The following is an 18,883-nucleotide window of genomic DNA, read 5'->3' as shown; positions in this document are numbered from 1 at the left end:
CGAATTTTTAACATAGACAAACTTGTACGAAAGATCACCCTTTTAAAATTAGCATTAATGCTTATTCAGCCCAAAAGAATCAAGTTTGAATCAAATTTTTTACTTGAGTTGGATTAGAATCTCTTCTTTAGTACGTTATCATCTTCTTTGGCTTTAGCTTAGATTCCTTCCTTCAAAAGGTAAGGTCCTAGTTTAGTTATGGACCTTTCCACAAGGGTCACATTACGCGTATCTGCCTCAACCTGATAATATACATATACCTAGCTAGTTCTGTAGTGTAGTACATGAATCTTCAATTTCACGTTGACAAGTATAGTGCTGATTTCACTCACAAGTTTCTAGAGGTACAAAAAGAAATCTGCTAGCGTTGAATTGAGACCACAATGAGCCACCACTCAAAGACTGCAATACTGCATGACTCTTTCATGAGGTCATCACGGAAATTCTAAAGTTTGAATCCGAATGGCATACAATGATACAACTAATTTATCTTAAATTTGTCATATTTTTACTTTATTTTTAAGAATTTAGATCGATAAAATAAGTTATGTGTTATATAGATTCATATAGTCTATTTAAACAAATGCTAGCATCAGTCGCTCACGTACATATAACCGACTGTCAACCATTGATTAATGTGAATATTACAGAAATTTTATGTCAATCCAAAATTGTTGACCTACCACAAAAACTGGAGGAAACTCAAGATGTAATTCACTAATCACAAACTGTTGTGCCACATAAAGAAAGTTAGGTCTACCATTAATCTATTGTTTATGGTGTGAAGTGTGAACTCATTCTCATACGTAAGTTTACTAAGTAATAGTCCAATAGTTTCATTCACATTTCACAGTTCACACCAAGAATAAATATTCAAAAACCGCGTTGAAAGACAATGTATCTGGATTAAGTGCTTTTGGCGCCGCAAAATCACTTCCCAAAATGAAGCATATTCCCCATAATCTCCTCTTAAAACCGTAATCTTGGCATGTGCTTTCATGTGTCAGCATGTGGGCGTCTTTATTAGGAGCCTAAGTAACTGCGCTCCCAGACGGCCAGAGCAGTCAAACTCCCTTCCTTTTGCCACGTGGCTCGATTCAAAGATAGGGTTAACAGCTTAAACTTTGAGCTAAGAAAGAAATAATAAGAATCTTATTTTAAGCTTTTGTTTTTTACTTTTTCGACCTCCAAAACCCAACCAACGGTCCAAAGTCACATATAAAAATGTGACATAGTTAGCACCATTTCAACGAAAACTGTCCAAAACTCAAAACCTCAACAAGCCATAAAACCCATTCTCTTCTCTGTGCTCTCTCTATCCCATGGAGTGGACCAGAGGACCAACCATTGGCCGCGGCTCCACTGCCACCGTCTCACTAGCCACTGCCATCTCCGGTGAACGCTTCGCGGTGAAGTCCACTGAGCTCTCTCACTCATTGTTCTTGCAGAAAGAACAGTGTTTTCTGTCCAAGCTAAGCTCCCCCCATGTAGTTAAGTACATGGGCTGCAATGTTAGCATGGAAAACAATATGCATGTGTACAATCTCTGCATGGAGTACGTGCCCGGCGGCACACTTTTCGATGCGATTCGAAGGCGTGGAGGGCAGCTTGAGGAGCACATGATTCAATTGTACACCCACCAGATTGTGAAAGGCTTGGAGTACCTTCATGGGTTTGGATTGGCACATTGTGACATTAAGAGCCAAAACATTTTGGTGACAGAATTGAGTAGTGTCAAAATTGCTGATCTGGGTTGTGCTAAATTGGTGCAAAAAGTCTCTGGGGAGGAAGATTCAGCTGCCACGCCGCCACCGAGTACTTTTTCCGGTACACCGGTTTTCATGGCGCCGGAGGTTGCACGTGGAGAAGAGCAGGGGTTTGAAGCTGACATATGGGCTCTCGGGTGCACAGTCATTGAAATGGCCACTGGTGGCAGCCCTTGGCCGGAGATAAGTGACCCGGTGTCGGCTCTTTACCGGATTGGATTCTCCGGTGACTTGCCGGAGTTTCCGAGTCAGCTTTCGGGCAAGGCCAAGGATTTCTTGAGCAAGTGTTTGATGAAAGATCCAAGAGAGAGGTGGACAGCTAAAGAGCTTCTTGAACATCCATTTGTTCAAGACTTGGGGTCTAATGATACAGAGCAAGTCAAGGAGTTGAACACTATGAGCTCTCCTATTAGTGTGTTGGATCAAGGCCTTTGGGATTCAATTGAAGTCTTTGAAAGTCCTCAGAAGCAATCTCATCAAGGTCTGTGTTCAAATTCTCCATCAGAAAGGATCAAGAGGTTGATTGGATTTGGAGGTACGTTTTCTACAGTGTCAAATGTACCCAATTGGGAATGGGATGAGAATTGGCTCACTGTTAGAAGCAATGGTGCTGAGGATACCCAAAACCTTGTGAATAACAACAATGTTATGCCTTTGGCTGCAACTGCATCAAATGTGGCTTCAATTGTCCATGAGGAGCTAAATCTTGACAGTTCAATGTGTGATGAGGAATTTGCTTTTGAATTAGAATTTAACAGTACTATTGGTAGTGATGTGAGAGGTTTTCTTATGGCATATGGTGTAACAGGAGATTCTTTTGTATCAAACAATTTTGATTTTGAAACAGATAATAAGAATTTTCATTTTGTTCACTCTCAGTGTCGCCATTATTGTTTTCATTTTGCAGGCCAAGTAATGGAGGCTACATTTCTGTTATTTCTTGTCTATTTTGTGTTTACAAGGGCTACAACTTTTGAATTTAAACAACTGCATGTGCTCATGTTACACTGATATTATCTAACTTAATTATTTTGAATGCGTTAAAGTGTAAGATTTTATCTTAAAAATTACGATGCAATTTACTTAATATATTTAAAGTTGAGAGCATAAAATCACTTATCCGAATCTCATGATAGTAGAATTGGGAGCTCATACTAATTTGGAGTATCAAAATGTGATTGCCATTATAATTATATGTCATGCTGGGTTAATTAAGCATACCCATAATCTGGATCTGCATGTATTTTCACAACCTTTGGCATCTTTTGCCGTCTCTCTACACAAATCAAGAGCAGATATCTCTTGTCTTAGCCAAAGGATGGGAAAGGAAAAAAAAAACCAGCTGTCTCTTTAATCCTAGAAAGATTGCATTAGTTTAATTATCTTCACCTAAATTTTGCAAGCTAGCCCACCCTTTTTGTTTGCATCATGACCAACATATGCGCTTCAATTAAATAACTTCGGGGGCTGCATTTTGTTCAAATATTGTAATCAAAACGACAGTATCATGTGCGCATTGGGCCTCTTACTGACATGCATGTGAAGGGTTAAATACATATAGCCATTTACAGTGTGTGAGGAGCCAATATTGAATTGAATTGATCTATGATCTCATTTCTTTTAGGAACTTTGAACTTGTTCCTTTTTAGTTTTTGCCAGTGCGTCAGCAGCCAACTTGGGGGAGGGGAGACTAGAGGAGCTTATTTCAAGTCTCATAAGTTGACTTGGTACACAAGTCAATTTATTTAATTAATTTCCATGTTCATTTTTCTCTCTACTGAACCTTCATGTGTGAACAAATGAGACTTTTGTTAGGCACTTGGAGGGTCAACTAGTTTGTTCCCCCCTCCCATTCTATCATGGGTAGGTGAATTATACTAATTATATTTTGTGATCATATTTGTTGATCACATTACGTATATAGTTTATATTGTTTTATTTTCGTACAACATTATACGGTGAAGTTTTCATATCAATTAGTATTATGACTGGTAATTAATTGATACATCAACTATCACATCCTATAATTAGTTAAGAAGTAAGATGACACTATTAGCACTGCACTTTTTAGTCCATTGCATCTTTCCTTTTCAAGTGCTGAAGCAAATGTGTACTACCATAGTGGGGAAAGAATTTTGAAGGGTTTTTTTTTTTTGAAAAATAAAAAATAAAAATTCTGAAGGGCTGAATGAGAAGACTTTAAACAAAGTCAACTAACTGTAAAGGGTTAAGTGTAGAGACTTTAAACAAAGTCAACCAATTTAAAACGTGACATCTTGTCTCCATCCAATGAATGAATGAATCTTCCTTTGATCGTACCTAAACAAGGACTTGGCTTCTTGGCCTAAAAAACAAAAGCAGAAGAAGACTTGGCAAAGAAAGGCCACTGGGAGGGTCAACAAGGTGGGTTCTCACCTTTTCCCTCTCTCTCTCTTTCTACCTAATCCAAGTTTTTGTTTTATTGAAAGGCCAACAAAGACTTCTATGAGCCTAAAAGACAAACAAAGCAGGGTGCGGTCATTGTACGCAAATTGTGAAATATCAATTATATATGTACTCAAAGGTATTGTTACATTGTTACTATTGCAAAGTCAATCCACTTTTTGATGGATTCCAGTTGCTAGCTTCACCTGATATTGGCAAGTGGCAACCCACTTGTTTACATCTAGCAGCCGTATGGGCAAATCTCTCATACAATAACATTTTTTTTTTTAATCCGAAGATCAACGCTATACTCATCAAATTTCGTTTTACCAAATAATATGACAGTATCATATTTATTTAAATTTGGACTTATTCAATTTGTTACGAACAAGATTCTAACATGGGTATGGTGTACCGAAACATTATTTGGTGTGCCAATTTCGTGAAGTAATATTACTGTTTTCGTACTACATCTTCATTTGGTTCATTGATTAGACAGTCTTGTGAATTTTTTTTTTTGAAAGGGGCGATCATACCACGCGGATAATATAATCATCCAATATACAATAGTGCTATACTGTTATGTGTGTTATTTATTTTAAAAATGTAAATTTTATTTAAAATAAAGCAATATTTCAGAGGTCGCACTATCACTGAAAAACCGTAGCCATTTGGTTTAGATCATTCAGGGCCCTTGGGTCCCGTTTGAGTCATTTAACTTCCTTTGGGCTTTTAAAAGTGCTCTTGGGCCGATCAGCCGACTCCCAACACATTAGTTTTTGGAGGAGCTAACTAATGCAGCCCAGCAAAATGGAGAGATAAATGGATCGGCTAGTAAAATTTTAGAATAGTATTCTGATCTAAGTGGTCTTATTCTATATTTCTATGTCCCGTGCTAGGAAGCATTACAAAGAGGAGATGATCACTTAATTTGGAACGTTGATTGCAGAGCAATGAGAGAAAATTTCACACAACTCATTTTATTTTAGCAATTACTTATATTATGCTTTGTGTTGTAGTCCATAACACTCCTCGAGGGTGTGTTTGTACTACTAACACATATTCTTAATTTTGCCTTAAAATAAATTTGGGTTGGTGTTTGATATGTTTTTTTCCGAAAGATGAAATCATCCTTTGTTTATTCCTAACTTGTTCCAAACGCTTAGAATTTTAAAAGCTATTCCATTCCACAATCCACATAGTAAGGAAAAGGATATGATTAATATTTCTATTCTAGCATTCAGGTCAAACAAACAGGGCCTAATTGGATTAGGTGTTTGTGGAATCATTCTTGTTTATGTAACCCAAATTTTTAGCAACCCCAACTTAATTAGGTCTTAACTCTTAACCATAATCAGAAAATGAAGAATCTGCATGTATATAGATTTAGAAAAGGACATAGTAAAGAACCCAACACATGAGGATGGCCAATCACTTTGTGCACATATATGTTATTTACAAGAGGCCATCCATTCTCTTTAATTCTTATTCTCATTAATTTGGTAGCAGTGCTGCTTAATTAATCTATATATATATATATGTGTGTGTGTGTTGTCTTGTTATTTGTCTTGTGCAGTAGTAGCGTCTTGTGCAGTAGTGGCAGCGCTGCTTTTCCTCTGGCTCTGCTGATCAGCGTCCTTTTGGAGTTGCTTTACTCCGTGTACACATTTTCTAAGTACATAGAGCTCTTTGATGTAGTAGTGGAGTCGATCTATCATCAGCGCCAGGAATAGGGAAAATCCTGTGTACGTAATCAAAGTTAATTCACCAACTACACAACTTTATGCATCTTATTATAAGTTGTGTCAAAATATATAAGAGAAAGTTAATGACATAATTTACAGGTGACAAGTTATATAAATGATAAAGATAAGAAAAATGCGTGACAAATTATATATCCAATATATATGTTTGTAATGATATATTTTTAATTAGAGAGATGATACATATAATGATCAATTGAGATGAGCGGCTTACTACTACAATTTTCGACAATTTTAATGATCAATGGATAATTATGAATATATAGTGCTCACCTATAAGAGATACCTCTAGGAGACGATGTGCCATAAGAACTTCATCAGTTGGATTGACAAAGCCTGCATCCCTTGAACGTTTGTGGACACTAAAAACACCATATATGGCTGAGCTAAAAAACACCAGAATGGTTCCTCCCACGCTCTTCGCCACCAATGGCCCCCGTCCTTGCTTCGACCGGTCCAGCCCCATGATCACCAACTTCCTTAGAGGAGTTCGAAACAGAAGGCTCAAAATCAATGCCATTTCGGCCAACACAAGTATGAACAAAATTTGAATCATAATTGCCTTCTGAGATATGAAAGTGACTTTGAAAAGATGTTGAATGTTTAAGTTGTGAAAAACAATGGGGGGTGAAATTTATGGGTTTTTGTTTTTTCTTGGTATCTTTTTGTCTCTGCTTCTAAGGTTCAAAAGCTAGCTTGCTTTTCCTAACTTATGGGTTTGATCAAAGAATTATACTTCCCATGACCTCATGAGGCAGGGATGGAATAACTTCGTCATGTTCCCTAGGAGAACCTTGTTATATATGTCTCTTTGCCTAATTAGGAACACCATGCAAATTTCCATTTGCCTTTTGTACTAATAACATTTCATATCAACTATGTCCAAGTTCCATTTTGGGTTTTATGCTAGTTTTTCCATTATGGTTTCATAAAAGAAAAGTAGCACCTTTTGGATCTTTTCTAGTACATAATTAACCTTTTTTTTGGTCGAAAGCACATAATTAACCTAGGTAGTAATTTTATCATCAATGATTTTTTTTTTTTTTTTTATGTTGGGGAGGGGTTATCATCAATAATTTGAGCTAAAGACTAAAGTTTCTGAACCCGGCCCTAGTTTTAGTGACATTTAAGTAATTTACATCATTGTACGAATTATTTTGTGTACCATCTCTTAAATAAATAAATATAAGTTGTTATTTTAGATAAAAAAAAAAGTTAATGATTATAAAACCCAAATTTGGGCTCTTAATACCTTTAAGACCCATGTGCTTTTTTTAATTTTGAAGGAGGTCCAATAACACCTAACCCGGTCCACATTCTAACCATCCTCTTCTTCTCCGTCTATGTCTGTTAACCTTACTCTCTCTCTAACCTCACTCTATCGTCTTCGCCATGGAGCACAGCCCGGCGGGTTCTCTGCTGGATCGGATCGACGAGCTTCGAGATCTAGCCACCATTGGATATGGGTATAGGTGCGAGATCGTTCTTGACGAACCAGGAGATCGCTTCCAGATCTATAAATAAGAAAAGAAAAATAACAAAATTGAGATCGAAAATGGTGGAATTATGAGGAAGCGTACGAAGATCCTTGGTTGTAGATATCAATAGAGACAGAGACATGCTCAGCGTCGGACTTGAGCCTGTTGAGGGAGGCCTTCTTGTGGGCGACGATGAAGAGCGAGTCTGAGCTTGATAGCGCCGACGAGAACAGAAACAGATCTGATACCACCGCGAAGATCAGAGGCCTGCTCAAGGGATTCGTCATTTTCATTTGGGAAGGTGTGGTGACAAAGTTTAGCAATTGTCTTGATTTGGATTCTTGGGTTTAGATAATCAACAATAGTTTTCATTTGGATTTAGTTTTTTCTTGGTTTGTTCTACTATTCATCCGGATTGCTCTTCTATTGCCTTTGTTCACTGCAAACTGCATTTTAACACAGGTATGTGCACTTCAGAAATGGTTGCTCAATCTCAACGATGGTGACTATATTGGCCTAAAGTCATGCCATATGGCCCAGAGTCAGTCCCAGACCCACCACGAATGGCCTTTGTAGAATATATTCAGAATGATGCCTATTTCATTTGGCTTCAATCAGATTCCTTTAATCTTCACTTATGTTTTCAACTCAAGGAAGAGAAAGAAAAACAAGGTACAAGATGCAATCACACATTTTGTATTTTGGTCGCTTGAAAGTACATGATGTTAAGTTGTCATCATCCATCACAATGAGTTTGATCAAAATTGGCTTACAAGCCAAAAAAAAAAAAGAGATACAGCAAACAAATTGTATTGCTATCATTGATACAGTGAATGAATTTAGTGTCTTTGTACAATATTTTTGGTAGATTGGCAACAAAGGAGTAGAAAATTACACATTAATGGTAAATGAATTGGTATTTACACTTGAGTTTTTCTTAATCTTTCAAGACAGAAAAACTTACAGGACGCTTATTCCGAGGAGCCTGAATGAGAATTAGTTGCATCTGAGTTAAGAGAGCTATCTTCCAAAGTATTCATGGCAAATACATTGATGGGTACAGTGATTCTCATGAACTTATTTTCATTGTTTATTCTTGCAGGGTCATATTTAATGTTTGGGTTGCTTAGAATACTATTGGAATGTTGTTGTTTTGAAATTGGTGGTAATTGTGATGAGTAGTAGGCAATATGGGGTTTGTTTTCGAATTAATTTGCTTGGAATTCATCATATGGGAGCAAGTAATTAGAGATTTTGAAATTGTCAATGTTTTGGGGTATGAATTGGGTTAGATAAGGAGAAATTATATTTTCCTCTTGTTGACTTAGATAAACCCATAATTTCTGTTTTAGTTTGTTCTTTGCTTGTTTATGCTTTCACGAGGATTGTACTAGGTTTAAATTATATTTTCTAATTTATTGTTACTATCAAACAATAACAATACTTGATTGTCACTGCCGGGCAGTAACAATAAGTGATTGTTACTGCCGAACAGTAACAATAAGTGATTTTTAGATTTGGTTTTGATGTGTTTCTTGCATTTTTGAACTAATTTGTATGTGATTGTCACTTCCTGCCTGATAGTGACAATTGTTAAATAGTATTTTTTTGACAGTGGTAATTTTTTTGACAGTGGCTATTGTTAAAAAAAAAAAAAACAGAAGATACACGACAGCTTCAACAAAAAAGAAAAAAAGAAGAAGACAAAGATTTTTGTTTTTTATGTGTTTATGTTAGAAAAATACATAAGATTTGTATATGTATGTTGTTTATGGGTTTTTTTTAGCACATTGAGAATAGTCATTGTTCGATAGTGGTAATAAATAATAATTGACACTGTGACAGTAACAATTAGGTGATTGTTACTGTGTGATAGTAGCAAATTAGCAATCACCTGATTTGTTACTGTGTGACAGTAGCAATCAGGTGATTATTACTCTCTGAATTTTGTGATTTTCTATAGTTTGAATTTTGGTGATTGTTATTGTATGACAATAACAAGATATATTATTTATCTTCAACATGTAATTGTTACTGTAAAACAGTATCAATAGATGATTGTTACTACCAAGTAATAACAATTTTTTATTGTTACTGCCAGATAGTAGCAATAAGTGATTGTTACTATCAAACAATGATAATATTTGATTGCCACTGCCCGGCCAGTAGCAATAGATGATTGTTACTATTTAATAGTAATAATTATATTTACTATTAAAACGTAAAAGATTATGGAAGCCTCATCTTGATTTTTTATATTTTATATTGGTTATTATTTAACATGTTTATGACATGAAAATACATAAATTATTATTTATTTTTTTTGGATAGTTTATGTATCAATTGGTACTGAAATGAAAAAAAATAAATAAAGGGAAAAAATGATATTTTTTTAAAAACACTGTAGCGCGCCACAGTAACGGCGTCACTGTAGCACCGTTTTTTTAAAAAGTGGGCCGCTACAGTATTTTACTGTAGCGTGTGGGCCGGATGAATAGTATATTTTAAAAATTGGACTTAAAAAAAAAAAACCCTAAAAAAAAATCCAATTACAATATATTATTTATTTTGTTTTTTATTTTTGAACAACAATATTGACTAGAATTCAAGTAAATAAAAGATATTAGAAAACTCGTGCAGGAGAAGAAATGGAGTGTGAATATCACCTCTTTTTTAATAAATAAATAAATAAAACCAGTGAAACGGTGCGTTTTAGTCCTGCTAAGACACAGCGAGCGAGCCCGTGAGCTGTGTCACTCTAGTGTAGCGCGTAGGTAAGTAGACGCTGAAGAGTCGAAAGTGTTTTACTGTACTAGTTTGGACTGAGAGGCTGCTGAACAGGCGGGGAGGAGAGCTGCAACTGCAATGGAGGCGCCGCCATTTCCTTCTTCTACCAAAACGCTGCCGTTTCGCTCATCGTCCCCCTCGTCTCTTCTATTTCTTCGCAAAACCAATAATCGTCTCAATTTCAGACCTTCCACAAACTTCTCCGTCCGTGCCTCCTCTGCCGGAGACTCCGGTAATCTCTCTATCTCTCTCTCTCTGCGTTTTTATTTATTTGTTTTGTTATTTTTTAATAATTTGCTTGAATATTCTCAGTGGTGACTCTGCTCGACTACGGTGCCGGCAATGTTCGTAGTGTGAGGAATGCCATTCGCCACCTCGGCTTCAACGTCAAAGATGTAATCTTTTCTTTCTAAATATCTTAGTGAGGAATGCCATTTGCTTTGGTTTGAATTCTTGCAATTGCTTCTTGGAGCTTGTCATGCTTGGCCACATACCATTTTCATTGTTTCAGTTATTCAATGCATTCATGAAGGATTACGAATATACTTTTCAACTTCTTTTCTTTGTTTTTGTGCTTTGTAGCAAAGTAATACAGTTCTAGTACTTTTTAGTCTTGCTGCTCAAATGATTTATTTCATATATCCAATTTATGGAAACAAAAAAGTTACAGATTTTAATTAAAACAATTTTAAAAAAAACATGGAAAATTGATTCATAAGAAAAATAGAAAATGAATGAATTATGTTTTTTAACAAAAATTCGAAATGTAGGTCCAAACTCCAGAAGATATTCTGAATGCCAACCGCCTAATTTTTCCTGGTGTTGGGGCTTTTGCTGCGGCCATGGATGTGCTGAGTAAGAATGGGTATGTTTCTTCTTTTTTTCCCCTCTCTTGTTCATGCCGATTCTGTAAGGATCAATTGCTTGTTTAGTCCATTGAAATGGGCTAGTGAGAAAGAAGGGATATTGGTGATAAGAAGTGAAACTTTGAAAAATGCCAAAATTTGGTTAAGTTTAACATACGAATGAACCATGGTGACAATGACTGTTAGTTGCTTTGGATATCTCATTTACTTTAACCAGTCATACCAATCATATAATATTGCCTGTTTTATTCCCAATTAATTACTTTTATATTATGGAGAAATTTCAGCCCTTTAATGTTTTTCAGGATGGCTGAGGCACTCTGTTCATATATTGAGAAAGATCGGCCATTTCTAGGCATTTGTCTTGGACTTCAACTCCTTTTTGAGTCCAGTGAGGAGAAGGGATCAGGTCAGTGCTTGATGCATTTTTAAGTAAATTTCTTTATCAACTTTTGTAACTCATTGTCTGCATGGAATCCAAACATGGAGTATTCACTTATAGTATTATCCACTAGTTTTTTCCTTGTCACACTGGAGTAGTAGTATTTGCTTTACTTTATCATTGGCATACTGAGCAACTAATGAGCATGAGTCAATCCATTTGTGGAGTTATGATGATAATGATAGCCTCAAGCTATCATAATTATTTAAGATTGAGGGAGGTAGTTAAGAGTGGGAGAGAGCTGTTTTGACGAGATAAGTAAATCTGTGAAAATAAACTAATAATTGTTATTGTTAAGAAACTAAAGACTAAGATGGATAGAAATCCCTCTTAGACTCTTTTGTTGACTGTACATTGTTTGGCCTTTGTATAGATGTAACAGTATTATACATTTTAATTTCTTTTAACTTATTTAATGTTGAACTGACATTCTGCATGTATCTCAGTGAATGGTCTTGGCTTGATACCGGGAGTGGTTGGGCGTTTTGACTCATCGAATGGTACCAGAGTGCCCCATATTGGTTGGAATGCTTTGCAGATCAGAAAAGACTCATTAATATTGGATGATGTTGGAGCCCATCATGTCTATTTTGTTCACTCTTACAGAGCTATGCCGGTATGTCTTATTCTCCTTTTTACAGAAACTAATTTGAAGTTCATGTGTCTGCTGCTTACTTGCACTAAAAATACCTTGATTTGCATGTTCATTGGGGGTGACATATGTGTATATAAATTTTCAGTCAGATGAAAACAAAGACTGGATTTCATCTACCTGCAACTATGGTGACAATTTCATTGCATCTGTTAGAAGGGGAAACGTGCATGCAGTTCAATTCCATCCTGAAAAGAGCGGAGGCAAGATATCATTTGCTCTCTCTTGTTTTCTTGTAGATTTTTAATGGTAGTTGAAATGTACAAGAATTGTAGTAATCTTCCGTGTCTTGTTTCTTTTGGTGACAAGGGTAGCATATTATATCTCACATTGCTTTCACCTTGGAGTTCCTTCTGATGTTTTAATTTTGTGAGCCCCTTCAGTGAGGAACTGAAGCAGAAAATAAAATCTAAAAGCAAAATCCACGTATCACTATGTAGTAATGAAAGAAACAAAAGGGTCAGTCCAGTGGTAAGGACGAGTTGGGGAAGTCTGCCTAGTTTGCAAGGTCCTCAGTTCGATCCCCCCTGGGTGCATACACTCCAGTTGGGGCCACCATCACCCAATTCCGCTATCGACAATCAATAGAGTTGGGGATTTGTCCTGGCTGTCTGGATTGGTGGGTGTACATGTGCCCTCGGGATTAGTCGGGTCAAAGATCTGGATACCCGAGATCAAAAAAAAAAAAACAAAAGGGAACTCTTGAAAGTTTCAAAAATAAACTTCCTTTCTGTAGGATTTTAAGAAATCTCCTTTCCTTCACCATATTCTTTCTGAGAATCAAGAGCGTTGAGTTCTTGTTTAAGGTTTAAGGGTGTATGTTTCTGATCATTGGTGTTTGTGTATTTTTTCTGATCTGGTCACTGTGTAATTTTTGGCACCATGGTATCTATCAGATAGATTATTGTTGCAAGTCATTTATGCTTTATCTAGATATGAAGTGCTCCATTTTTTTATTTTTTCAAAATGGATGGCCTATTTATTAACATCAATATTACCTGAAAATGAATGTTTAGATGTTGGTCTTTCCATATTGAGAAGATTTTTGTATCCAAAGTCACACATGGAAAAGGTAACCTCTGCACCTCTGAAAAACATGCTTCTCATATGTTGACTACTCTATTCAACCATCTAACAATCTGAGATCTTCTTGTGAAGACAGAAGCCCACAGAAAGGAAGGCTTCAAAACTTGCAAAGAGGGTAATTCCTATTGACTTAATTTTACACATTTAGTCCAATTACATTATCATAGCTCTGAAAATTACTTATCTCATTGTCTTTCATACACTGACTATGAAGGTTCTCCCTATATTACTTATGCTAGGTTATTGCTTGTCTTGATGTGAGGACAAATGACAAAGGAGATCTTGTTGTAACCAAAGGAGACCAGTACGATGTAAGAGAGCATACAAAAGAGAATGAGGTATTGCAATAATACTTGACTGCTACCTTTTATATAATTCAGGTGGTTCTTTGAACCTAATTTCTGGGTGTACATTGTCACGCTTAACACAATATTAGAAATCATCAGCCATCGGCGGCATCATAATTTATCATAGTTGAAACTTATAAGATCTAGTTCAATAAGCCTTGCGTATGATTGATTCTTTGTTTCCTTCAAGCACATCTACTCTGATACCCTCTTTTCCTGTTTGAGCATGTGATCTTGGTTTTTAGGATCATAAGTAGCATCAAGAGAAATCATATCTTTGTCTTGATGGATTAATGTTGTCATTTGAGAAAAAAAAAAAAAAGGTTTACTTATGCTATTATTGTGATTGTCGTTGCATAATGCCTATTAAGATTTATGTTTGACATCTGTTTATAGTCTTGGTATGGTTCAAATTTTTTTTATTATGGCATGAAAATTGCATCTATATCTATTAATCAGAAACTTTGATAGGTGAGAGAACTTGGAAAGCCCGTGGAGCTTGCTCGCCAGTATTACAAAGATGGGGCTGATGAGGTATGCCTCCTTAAGTTTGGACATATTTTACTACTTACGAAACATCAAAGAGCTGTGGTGACCTGCTTTAAGTTGATGTTCAATTGCAGATCAGTTTTCTGAATATTACTGGTTTCCGGGACTTCCCTTTGGGTGACTTGCCTATGTTACAGGTTTGTGATAGGGAATTTGTAAATTTTCAACTTAAATCTTTTAATTCTTGACACAGTAGAGAATATTCTTATATTCAAGTTGCAAAGTTGCATGTTTACTACTTCTCTAATTATTATTTACTTTTCATGCTTTTAGGTATTGAGATACACATCAGAAAATGTGTTTGTACCATTAACAGTTGGAGGTGGCATTAGAGATTTCACAGATGCAAATGGCAGGTACAGTCTTGGGTGCTCTATTTTGATGGACCGATTATGTTGTTGTTTTGCATGTTTCAACTATCCTGTATATGTTTTCTCCAGAGAAACTCAGTTCTATAGCTTCCACATCAAAATTTATGATCATTCAATGTAGCGGCATGGATGTGGATTACATAAATTCATTCTTTTTTTTAGGCACTATTCTAGTTTGGAAGTTGCTTCGGAATATTTCAGATGTGGCGCTGATAAGATTTCCATTGGAAGCGATGCAGTTTATGCTGCAGAAGAATATTTGAGAACTGGAGTATGTAATAATTTTCATTCTCTCATTATCAGATCTGTGCATGTGCACGAGTCTGTGTGTCCCCCTTCTGATGGTTCTTCTTCTGAATTTCAGGTCAAAACTGGAAAAAGTAGCTTAGAGCAGATATCTAGAGTTTATGGAAATCAGGTAATATCTTGTCTAGTTTTAGATGCATGCATCCCCCAGCTTCTGGTTTCTGTAGTCTTTCTGTTTTCCCTTGAGAATTCATTATAGTTCTTGTAGTAATGTAAAATTGAAAACTAAAATCAAATGAAGAAGCTTTTTCTCCTGCCTAACTGTGGTTTCGAAATTGCACACTTCTGTGCTTTCTGTTTTTACTCATTTCTACTTTATTGAGGATGCAGGACTTCCTATCTTGATTGATTAATTGGTCACTCTCTTTTTCTGCCTGGATGGCTGTAAAAGTTCAGTCTGCCAAAGTGTCTCAGTTTTGGTAGAAAGCACGGATTAAGTGTCTTTTTGAGCTTACCTAGAATATGTGTTGCAGGCTGTGGTTGTAAGCATTGATCCTCGCAGAGTGTACCTTAAAAATCCAAATGATGTAGAGTTCAAGACTATAAGGGTAAAAAACCAAGGTAAGGGGGTATGATTTTAAATTTTGTTTCCTTTTTGGATTTTCCATATTCATCTTCATGTTTTATAGGGGTAAAAACTCTGTTTTTGGTTGTTTGTGTCAGAATTTTCTAGTTTAAAATTGCGTGCTTATTGTTAATTTCAGGTCCCAATGGGGAAGAATTTGCATGGTATCAGTGTACAGTAAGGGTTCTTTGCTTTACCTGTGTATTACTGTTCAAAATTAAAACATGATATATATTCTGAAGCATGCATTTGACATGGATTTGCTTATATTATGTATAAAACCATTTATGTGCTTTCATTGTATGTTGATAGAAACAATGTGTAGGATGAGGGGATCCACTTGTTTGTCAAATGCAACACAACTAGAGATCCTTGCTGTGACTTGTTCCATCATCGAAGATTTTTCTTATTGTAACTTGAAACTCTGTGTTGTTTGTTCCTAAGGTTAGTGGTGGGCGAGAAGGCCGACCGATTGGAGCTTATGAGCTTGCAAAAGCAGTTGAGGAGCTTGGAGCTGGAGAAATACTGCTGAACTGCATTGATTGTGATGGTAAAGATTACTTTTGCGTTCCTCAAAACTTGTTCTACTATAAGATAATATCTCTTTTGAGCATCAAATGGTTGTATAAAGCACTTCTTTGGGAAATGGATACAGAAACTTATTCATATTTACAATGAATTCCACATTAGTTTTTTTTTTTCCTGTAAATGTTAGTTTGTGTTTTGGAGTCATTTTTCATTTTAAATTGATCTTCAAACTAGTTTGTTGTTTCTGTTGGTTTTTCATGGTTACATTAAAACTTTGATGCTTTTCAGGTCAAAAGAAGGGATTTGATATAGATTTAATAAAGCTGATCTCAGATGCTGTGACCATTCCTGTGATTGCAAGTAGCGGTGCTGGTGCTGTTGAACACTTCTCAGAGGTGTTTGAGAAAACAAATGCATCTGCTGCCCTTGCCGCAGGCATTTTCCATAGGAAGGAGGTACTGCTGTAGACGCTTTTATATGATTTGTTAGCATCCAAGTGCTGATTATCATTATCATATGAATACTCCAATTATCATGGTTGCAGGTGCCTATTCTCTATGTAAAGGAGCATTTGTTAAAGGAAGGCATAGAAGTCAGAATCTAAACACATCATGGCTCCTAAAGCTCTCAATATGCAGTCAAGAGAGACTTTTTGTCCCAAAAAGAAAGAGTTTGTGAGAGATGTTACATTAATCGTCTGAGTCGAAATTTTTTAACTCTTTAAGCAGAGCCTGAATTGTATAATCGGATTAATTTGTGGCAGAATTTGGTTTAAACAATTTTCAAATTATTTAAATGGGATAACCATAAAGTCGCTAATTCGTTATCACTGAACAAAGAACCATGTCAGCTCAAGTACATTTTGATTACAATTGTAATGGTCAAGTGACTTAATGACTTGTGTCATATCGAAAAGGAGAAAAGACTCTTGTTTCTCTGAATTTTCTGTACTTAAATATACATGCAGTATCTAACAAAATCGGAAGACCCTCTACCAAAAAAAAAAATTCAGGACACCCATTAAAAATGAATCAAAAAAGCTTGCTTGCAAATTCTTCGGCCTGTTTAAATCTAGAAGACAAAGATGAGCCACTTGCAAGGTCTCTGAGCTCTGACAGGCTCCTTCCAAGCTGAAGAGCCACTTTCACTTCAAACAGTTCCCCATTCTCTCTCTCATCAACCTCTCCTTCCTTCAAGGTTGACTCTATGGTTTCCTCCATGAGCTTAAAAAATCCTGCAGAGCTCCTATACATCTCAAACACCATCCCCACCTGCCCACCATGCTCCAAAGTGTTAACGACAGTGGCCAAAGCTCCAAACACCACACCCAAGACTGCACCCCATGAACCAACCACAGGCAACCCAACAAGCCCTGACCCAAGTGCAGCAAAACCAGTGAGCAAAGGTCCACAGAATGCTAGAATCTTGTTAACCTTCAATACCATATTGCTTAGCCTCACATATTCTGCTGAATCTTTTCCCCTCACTACCCCTAAAACCTCCTTCATTTCCTCTTCAAGCTTATCATTCCAACCATTCCTCTCAACCTTGTCATTGACCTTTTCATGTTGAGATTTGGATTCTTCGGGCCACCACACAGCAGGCTCCACAATAGTAGGAAACTTCTCAATCATGGTTCCAAGAAGGGGAAGTGGGTAGGCCTTGTCTAGTGCCAAAACCTTTTCCATTGCAACCTTCACATCATAGAGAGTTGGGGTTTTGAGAGCCAGAGTGGTTTTGATCTCTTCATGAAGCCTCTGAAACAGCCTTGAAGCATTTCTTTGTTCTTCTGCTAGCTGAGAAGGTTGGATCTTATTCATCACCAGCATAATCCCTGTGACAGCCATGTAGAGGAGACTAGAAGAGACCTTTAGAGCTAAAATGGGTGCCCCAGATCCACTCACAGCTGCTGCAAGTCCTGCCATGATTGCAGCAGTGGCTGTCATTCCATTCACAGAGTTCAGAAGCAGACCATTCCAATTGTCCCTCTGGGCACAAATGTTCTTGTGCATTTCCACTCTGTCTGAGACAATTTCCATGATTGCATATAGCTCTTGCACCAACTTTGAATATGAAATTGCTACCCCATTTGATCTTCTAGTGTTTTCAATCTTTGGGTTCAGTTCTATATTAGCTGAAGTAGCTGTCAGGTTTAGTAACCCATTTCGTTGACTCAGTTCATCCACCAGGAGCCTAGGAACAGAAAGATGGGATGATTCAAAGTTTGGGGCATGGAGAGTGGCTTTGATTTTTCTAAATGAAGATGAAGAATAAGAACAAGAACAAAAAGAAGCTTGAAGAGTGGCCATTAACAAATTGCTACAAGATTTTGTTAGTGTAGTCTGCTTGAGAATTCAGAATGAAGGTGTTGTAGTGAGATGGGTGAGAATTTGATTCAGATTTATACAGAAGAAAATGAGAGATTAGCAGGAAATGGGTGTGAGGTTGTTTTTTCCCTGCTTGAGACTTCAGAATGAAGATGTTGTTGTGAGCTGGGTGAGAGGTTCAGATTTATACTGGACAAACTGAGAGAATACCAGGAAATGGGTGTGGGGTTGTTTTTTGCTTTAAACGTTTTCAATAATTCATCCCAATGTTTGATTGATATTGTACTTTTGACCACTTACGAAAAGAAGGAAAATACTTCGAGTTTTGACTTCCAACTTTCAGAGGGTCAATTTTTGAACTCTATCTTGTCCAAGTAGTAGTCTATCTCTAATTCTCTACAGACCAATTCACAAGTTGAAAATAAATCTCAAAAAATGATCAAATATTTGCATACCAACTCTACTCAGCTGAAAATACGTTTTTACTATTGGTTGAAAAGTGAAGAGTGATCTCCGTTCTAAACTAATCCATTTCTTATATTTTGAGAGAAATCAGGTATCTTTTTTCAATCTTCTTTTCCCCATTGGTGACCAAATACAAACAATTAGATTGCTGGGACTGAATT

General features: G+C 36.5%; 2 protein-coding genes and 2 pseudogenes across 2 annotated transcripts; 2 read left to right on the top strand and 2 right to left on the bottom strand.

The window, feature by feature from the left end:
* Nucleotides 1-1,269: 1,269 nt before the first annotated feature.
* Nucleotides 1,270-2,777, top strand: LOC147298330 (mitogen-activated protein kinase kinase kinase 18 pseudogene; annotated as a pseudogene).
* Nucleotides 2,778-5,598: 2,821 nt separating this feature from the next.
* Nucleotides 5,599-6,539, bottom strand: LOC147298329 (B-cell receptor-associated protein 31-like protein). The gene is made up of 2 exons (XM_086229560.1): nt 6,227-6,539; nt 5,599-5,931 (listed from the first exon to the last, which is right to left on the bottom strand). Exons 1-2 carry the CDS (start codon nt 6,507-6,509, stop codon nt 5,750-5,752), a joined length of 465 nt encoding a protein of 154 aa, XP_086085686.1. The 5' UTR covers nt 6,510-6,539; the 3' UTR covers nt 5,599-5,749.
* Nucleotides 6,540-10,206: 3,667 nt separating this feature from the next.
* On the top strand, nt 10,207-16,829 carry AT-HF (HIS HF). Its single transcript, XM_086252447.1, has 19 exons — nt 10,207-10,450; nt 10,531-10,613; nt 10,989-11,083; nt 11,390-11,493; nt 11,973-12,142; nt 12,267-12,381; nt 13,195-13,250; nt 13,341-13,379; nt 13,504-13,602; nt 14,083-14,145; nt 14,235-14,297; nt 14,434-14,516; nt 14,694-14,802; nt 14,896-14,949; nt 15,311-15,398; nt 15,542-15,579; nt 15,847-15,952; nt 16,219-16,385; nt 16,475-16,829. Exons 1-19 carry the CDS (start codon nt 10,297-10,299, stop codon nt 16,532-16,534), a joined length of 1,746 nt encoding a protein of 581 aa, XP_086108573.1. The 5' UTR covers nt 10,207-10,296; the 3' UTR covers nt 16,535-16,829.
* On the bottom strand, nt 16,732-18,421 carry LOC147298327 (putative F-box protein At4g22030 pseudogene; annotated as a pseudogene).
* Nucleotides 18,422-18,883: the final 462 nt, after the last annotated feature.

Source organism: Dryas octopetala, chromosome 1 (assembly GCF_963921425.1).
Source record: "Dryas octopetala chromosome 1, drDryOcto1.1, whole genome shotgun sequence".
Lineage (NCBI taxonomy): Eukaryota > Viridiplantae > Streptophyta > Magnoliopsida > Rosales > Rosaceae > Dryas > Dryas octopetala.
The sequence above is the reverse complement of the archived record's forward strand: the minus strand, read 5'-3'. Positions and strand labels throughout refer to the sequence as shown.